Genomic DNA, 7,147 nt, shown 5'->3' on the forward strand with positions numbered 1-7,147 from the left:
TCACCCAGACATGAAGACTCCAACCTTGAGCAGGTAGCTCTTTCTCATAACACAAAGTGTTCACTTCTTCAGTCTAGTCAGCATATAACAGATATACGATTGTCACATACTTTATTAATATATTGAGTATGATTATGAAGGAAATGATCAGAATGGCATTAAAAAGAACCATGAAATAACTAATCCTACTGATTGGTGAATTAATGATAAACACATGCGACGTCATAATAACGTTGCAACGTAGATACGACCTCACCTACGTTACAGGACCCATGTTAGATCACTCAAATAATAAAAATAAAAATAAAAATTTGAGTATGTCGTTAAATGTAACTTTGAGGGTCGCAACTAAGTCGTCACCGCCGATGGCGCCAGTTCAACGGACATTTCCTCCTCTCCCATGTTTTTCCTCTGCAAGGCAGGATCAGCAGCAGGACGACAAAGGACAGACAAATGCTGAAAGACAAAAGACATTTTTTTTTTTTTTTATCATGGACCACTCATAATCTTTGAGATATACAGACAGTCGAGTTTGGTGTAGTGATAACCATAATTCAACCCCCTGCTCAAAACAACAGTTATCCCCCCCCCCCCCCCCATTAAAATGCCTGCGTAAGAACCCAACCCACCCATGAACTATCACACTACACGAGTACAGAGCGCAGTACCCAGTAGTACTGCCTGACCATTGAAAGAGACCAAATGGTTGATTATATTATATTTGAGACCCGAGTGTTCACCTTTGCTGTCCTCACTGTCACAAGGATCTTTCCAGCTGCCCACAGTGGCACCATGACAACGGACGACAGCATGATGGCCCATCCCAGCGCGTACGCCCAGTCGGGGTAAACGTACCAGTCATTGAACTTAAGGTGCTGGTACTCAACCAGGTACAGGATGAAGGAAATCTGGCAATTGTGGAAAGAAAAGAGCTGCAGTCGTTGTTCACAAGAAAAGTTGTAGAATGTTTGGTGATCTCTTAATTATCATAATCATATCATGATTGGCTATAATTCCAGAGACAATGGGCTAACAGCATAACTAATATTTAATTAGTTCTTAATTGTTCTTCTTACATACTATTGTTTGACTGTACTTGTACTGCTCTAACATTCTATCTAATAAATATATTCATCAATCGGCTAATAGCATAGCTAATATTTAATTAGCCCACGGCTTTGCTCGTGTAAAGAGTTGAATGAACATGCACCTTTAAGACTCATTTATGTCTGAGTAACACCGACCTTGCTTTAATTAGAGAAAGCTGCAGACACAGCAGCCTGTGGCTTGTGTGGCTACAACTGACATGATGAATGGACGTATGTGGACAGTAACATATTTATCCTTTGACATTTAGGAAAATCTTTTCCCATGTGGACACGTTACTCGTGTAACAAGGCAGGACAACCAGGCTTTCTGTGAAATCCTGACTCACCAGTGACAGCAGAGGAATGACGTATTTCCAACACAGTTTGAAGTAAACATTTGGTCTATGTCCTGTCATGTCCTCAATGATGTCAATAACACGATCAGCACCTGGTAAAAAACAAAATCCATGAACTGTATATAAACCTTGTAACATTAGTCATATACAAATTATTAACATTATTGTAATAAATATTATATATATATTGAATCTAAATGCAGCTAGTCTAACCTTCTTTCTCAAAGGACCCCGCAATGTGCTGGCGATGCTTCCGGGGTGTACCCCGCCTCTTACCCATAGAGAAGCTGGGATAGGCTTCCAACAACATCTGTTACCCGCAAGGCGGATAACGCGGACATTTAAATGTTTGTATTTGCACGCCTACAGGCCGTTTATACTGCACATATTTGTACGTATTCCCCTCATCGTGACAGCAATTCCTTGTCGCTAAACACACACTTTTACATTTCCGAAAGCCCGCCTTTACTCCAAGTCATCGTTAAATGAATACGTTGTTAAGTGAGAACCACTCGTATTTAAATCTGGCACAGTTTTACGCTGGAGGCCATTCCTGGTGCAACCCTCAGTATTTATCCGGGCTTGGGAAAGGCTCAAGGGGGACACTGTGCTGTTCTACGCTACCTCCTGCAAACCATGCTAACCAACCTAAACAAAGATATCTAAATAAGTCAAAATGAAACCACTGCAAATAGCAATATTTATGTTTTCTTACCTTTCATCGTGAGTCTTGTGGAAATTGTTTTGAAGAAATAACTTTTTTATACAGGTTATATAATGAAATTGAGACGTAATAATTTTTTTCCTTACCAAAACCCCAGGAAAGCGCCAGACACTCACATAGAGCCATGAAATACTGACAAAATCTTGTAACTCCGTAATAATCAAATAGCTGAAAGATGTAAATCCCTCCCTATAGCAGGAAGAATTTTAAATATTTACAACATATTTATAACATTTATGGATCATAATTACTGTAATATGGAATTGAGAACATTTTTACTCACGTCTGTGACCAACATCAGATGTAAGATGAAGAAGACCAAGCAGATAATGAAGACAAAGATTTCGTGTCTACCAGTTTTCCGAAACAGCTTCGGAAACAAATCCATTATTGAGGTGATCAAGCATTCGACTGTCACAAACTGAGATTGAATGTAATGCAGCACAGTTAGTTTCAATGAACTGCTATTGAATGAATGAATAATATAAATTTAAATATCTTACATGTGTGTCTGCGCTGAGGAAAAGGAGCATCAGGAAAAAACAGACAGTCCAGAACTGTGGCAAAGGCATCAGAGCAGTTGCCTGAGGGTAAGCTATGAAGGCCAAGCCTGGACCTGTGGACAGGAACTAATCAAGACACAGAATGGCTGTTTGTGAATAAATAAATTCCCTCAGCGTACCTGACTGAACCACTGTGTCGACAGACACGCCCTGCAAGTGAGCCATAAATCCAAGTACAGAAAATATGACAAATCCTGCAACAAAACTGGTCCCACTGTTCAGCAAGCTAATCCAGAAGCAGTCCCTGGAGGACACAAGAAGACAACAGGCCCTTGTTAAAAAGAGGGAATGTAAAGAATCCAAAAACATATTGCCAGGGAAGAGCAGTTTTTGGTACCAGTAGGTGGCGCCATACCCCCTGGCATGGTGGCAATTATTGTATCGGACCATTGCGATAAAGAAACTTGCATTATTCCCTTTGATTGCTCCTTGTCTATAATCCTGTCGGCAATTTTCATGGACAGTTGGATTGCGGATAGTGTCCTCTTTCGGAATGTCAGAACTCCTGAGGATGTGGCTGCATTAGCTTCAAGAGGCCAACATTTTTAAAGCATGCACTGGAATGGTGAAATTGGTGGATTGTTGCCTTAAATGTGTTCAAATGCACAATCACATATGGAACATGACCTCATTCCTGTGTTTTGAATGAAGGAGAACTGGAGAGTTGGTTTGAGTTTGTAAGAGTCTGAGGAATGATTGGAATACGAAACATGAACCGGACAAGGAGTTCGGTTCTATGTTGGATCAAGTTCTGGGTCGTGGCCGAAAGAATGAGACTGTGAGTATTGCTTCATGTTTGTTGAAGACATTTCATCTTTGATCAAATACATGTACTGAAACTCCTGGAGCGAAGCCACCAAGATAAAAAGTCTCGTTAGGAGACTTTATTTCAAGACCCCTCCCCTCCCACCCAATCTCAGTAGGTCTCTAGTTGTATTAAGTTGTGTCATGCAGCCCCATTTGTCTGTATACTATACTGTATATAAATCCAAGATAAGCTTGTCCTACAATTCCACATTAGCATCCCATTGAAGATGTAGTGATCTGGAGAATGCTGATGGACGTCGGCTGTTGCAACACAATGTGACACAAATCTCTCACCCAAGTTGAGCATTTTGAAGTCATGCAGCCTTTTCCTCAAAGCTAACACACAACACTGGTTAGAATATTTGCATTTTACTTACTTGTAACAGTTGTTGTTGTAATCATTATAGCTTCCCAGGACCGTTAGGGACCCGGCTGTCAGGCTGTATGAGAACATGATTTGAGATCCTGCCTCTATCCAGACCTGGAAGAGGAGAGAGAAGATTTTGTTTTCAGAATGTTCCATTAAGACCTTATTTTCCAAAAATCTTAGTGTTCTGACAATTACTTCATGGGGTAGGCTTTAAAGTGTTAAATTAATGCTCTACCCAAAAATTAGAAGGAGAAGTCACCCTTGGCGATAAATTGTTTTTAGCTTCTTTTTTTTTATTCGATTTTTATTTATTAGTATATTATGACAATTTCTCAATCTCCGTCCATCTTTCAGTGAAATCATTTTCATCGCCCTCTATTGGATGAATTAATGCCACCAATACATATGGAGGAACTGATGATGCATTGAAGTGGACAAATTAGCGCTAATGGACAATAAACGATGGTGCATGGTGGAGAGCAGAACATGACTAGTTTTATTCTTTTTCATTTTTGTGTAAAACATTTCTTTGACAAATTCAAATTTGTTCAAAACCAAATTGAATGTTTACCTTGACGTTAGCCAGCCGGTTTAGGTCTGGATACAGGTAGTAGTAGATCCCGTCCTGAGCACCAGGTAGAGTCGCTCCTCTGATGAGCAGGATGAGGAGCATCGCGTAGGGGAACGTCGCTGTGACATATGCTACCTAGACAAAACAGGAAATCAACTGAAAGGTTCATTATAGGTCGTCGATGAACACGCCTGATTCTGCTTTTCCTCTGGACCTTTCCAGAGGATCTGACACTTTTCCAGATGCTGAAGTAGCAGAACACCCAGCAGGCCAGAAGACACAAGGCCAGCTCCCACTTCACACGGCCCAGCTCCTCGATGCCTCCGGACATTCCCAACACCCGCCGTCTGAGGAGAGGGCAAATGTAAAAAGGGACAGATGAGATTAAACCTTATTCTAGGCTCTAACCTAGCTGTGAATCATTGTTGTCAATGATTAGTGATATTTCTGTGTCAGACTATTACAGGCGTAAAATCCTTTAGATGTCACTGTTGGTCAAACAAGAAAAACATTTGAACTTACTCCCAGAACTCGATGGCAGCAGAGGTGGCGTTCTTCAGTACAGTCGCATTTGTTGAGTTAGAATCCAAGTTGAGAAGACTCAAACAGTCATCTGGGGGAACAAAGGCAAGCTGATTTGTACATTTTTAGCCACGATTTCTACTTATCAGAGACAAAAATGTATCACCCCCTGCCTGATAAATCAATTTACCTTGAATTGAAATAATTAAAGAAAAACACCCTTAAACTTATAATGGTACGATTGTTTTTTGCTCTAAATTTTACTTATAATGCTTCGTACCTGTATTCCAGGTGTTCTCACAGGAAGCCCAGGGGAGCTGGGAGCTGAAGGAGAACACCAGGTAGAAGAGAGCCCAGGCTTGAATTATAATGAAGCTTAAGTCAAACATTTTGATCATGATATGTCCATAGCCAACTCCTGAAAAACAAATATAAATCATGTTTAACATTCATTGAGTAAGCAAATGGTTATAATTTGAATAAGTCTGTGAGCCTTATGTTCAGAACTAGTTGAGAAAAACAAGATAACCAGCGACGCCTCGCAAGGCGGTCGCATAGGATCCTTGACTGGCTTTAGTTTTTGAGCGTTCATTGGATAAATCATTTTAAGGCAATTCTGAATTTTGGCCATCTTCTTTGTAGCATAAAATAAGTAGTACAGGCGGTCCTCACGTACTGACGTTCTCATTTAACGACAACTCAGAGTATGTGTTTAGCAATTCATCAAATATTCACAGGGATCGGTAGATTTGGGGTCTTCCAGTGCTTTAAGTGGCTCAAAGAAAGGAGATGGGACTCTCTTTTGCATGAGACAATATAAAAAATATATATTGTTTACACATGCATGCATAGCTCAATCTATTAGGAGCTTGCCTCGAAACAGGGTTAAAGAGGACAAGCATGCCGGCCCATTAAAAGCACCGGGGTCTTCTGATTAAAGTTCATGAAACTGAATGCATCAACACAGTCTCTCACCTTGTGCAAGAGGACATAACTTTGTCCAGCAGGTGACAAATCCTTCCTGGGTGTATTGCCCGATGGCGGTCTCCAGTAGGAACAGAGGGACCCCAAACAATAAAGCAAACAGACCATATGGTACCAGAAAGGCACCTAAACACATGCTTGACTGTTAATGACAAATTATTTCAGGGATATCTTTCATCATTACCACCATAAATATATCACTTCATGATATACTGTAGAAATAACGATTACACTCGCCTCCACCATTCTTGTAGCACAGGTAAGGAAATCTCCACACGTTGCCCAGGCCGACAACATTTCCTGCAACGACCAGGAGATATTCTGTTTTACTGGCCCACTGTCCTCTGTCCTCCGTCCTCCTCTGCCGGTCCTCCTTTCTTCTTTGTCTGTTCATCTCGACTTCACGGTTCCAATGGGAGCCACAGCTAATATAGGAGGGAAGGTCGAATTCCACCCACTTTTTAACTTTACTCTACTGAAGTAGCAGAACCCCCACCCAGCCAGAAAACACCCAGCCCTGTTCCTCAATGCCTCCAGGCAATACTGTTAGATAAATCTGCAAATGTGTTTATCATTAATTCACCAATGAGTAGCAGTAGTTATGTCATGGTTCTTTTAAGGCCATTTATCCTTCATAATCCTACTCAAGATATTCATAAAGTATGTGACAATCATACTTCTGTTAATATGCTGACTAGACTGAAGAAGTGAACACTTTGTGTCGTCTGGAAGAGCTATCTGCTCAAGGTTGGAGTCTTCATGTCTGGGTGATTTACGCACGTACACATTCTTATCTGCTAATAAAACCAGCTGGAGTGGAGCTGTTTCTCGGAGAATCGAGGACGAGGCTAGCAGCAGCCACTCTCCCTTGCTGGGAGAGTGGCTGGCACGGCTAGAGAGCAGCTCCATTCTCCCTTGCTGAAAGAAAGAATACTAGTCTCGTTTCTTACCGCAAGACATCAGGTTATTGGGTTGAATCTTTGGGGCTTGGTTCTGATTTTCTCTCTTTTACAGTGTCACAAACCTGACATTAAGTGGTCCTTCGAGCCGGATCCAATACACCCGTCTGCCGGTGGGCTGGCTTGGAAGGATTGATTGGAGCCGTGCACACTCTGATTTGCAAGACCCTTTTCCGGGGCCAATCCTTCACGGGCCAGTCCCT

At 41.4% G+C, this 7,147-nt stretch overlaps 1 protein-coding gene across 2 annotated transcripts; it reads right to left on the reverse strand.

Annotated features, from left to right (window-relative positions):
* Positions 1-348: 348 nt before the first annotated feature.
* Positions 349-6,379, reverse strand: LOC137908656 (sodium- and chloride-dependent GABA transporter 3-like). 2 transcript variants are annotated; one of them, XM_068753077.1, is made up of 14 exons: positions 6,223-6,379; positions 5,977-6,111; positions 5,282-5,419; positions 5,002-5,092; positions 4,694-4,826; positions 4,480-4,614; positions 3,916-4,019; positions 2,851-2,975; positions 2,672-2,784; positions 2,452-2,589; positions 2,255-2,357; positions 1,436-1,536; positions 741-908; positions 349-456 (listed from the first exon to the last, which is right to left on the reverse strand). In XM_068753077.1, exons 1-14 carry the CDS (start codon positions 6,377-6,379, stop codon positions 349-351), a joined length of 1,749 nt encoding a protein of 582 aa, XP_068609178.1. The 2 variants fall into 2 exon arrangements, with proteins under 2 accessions (XP_068609178.1, XP_068609177.1); XM_068753076.1 differs by having other exon boundaries at positions 729-908.
* Between the last annotated feature and the right edge of the window lie 768 nt (positions 6,380-7,147).

Source organism: Brachionichthys hirsutus, chromosome 19, assembly GCF_040956055.1.
Source record: "Brachionichthys hirsutus isolate HB-005 chromosome 19, CSIRO-AGI_Bhir_v1, whole genome shotgun sequence".
Classification (NCBI taxonomy): Eukaryota; Metazoa; Chordata; class Actinopteri; order Lophiiformes; family Brachionichthyidae; genus Brachionichthys; species Brachionichthys hirsutus.

Excerpts from the sequence above, each read along its gene's own strand:
- LOC137908656 (XM_068753076.1), bottom strand. The coding sequence starts at position 6,379 with ATGAACAGACAAAGAAGAAAGGAGGACCGGCAGAGGAGGACGGAGGAC. Across the intron at positions 4,827-5,001 it reads GCTGCCATCGAGTTCTGGGA|ACGGCGGGTGTTGGGAATGT; the intron begins GTAAGTTCAAAT and ends CCCTCTCCTCAG. Across the intron at positions 457-728 it reads CAGCAAAGGTGAACACTCGG|CATTTGTCTGTCCTTTGTCG; the intron begins GTCTCAAATATA and ends TTTGTCTTTCAG.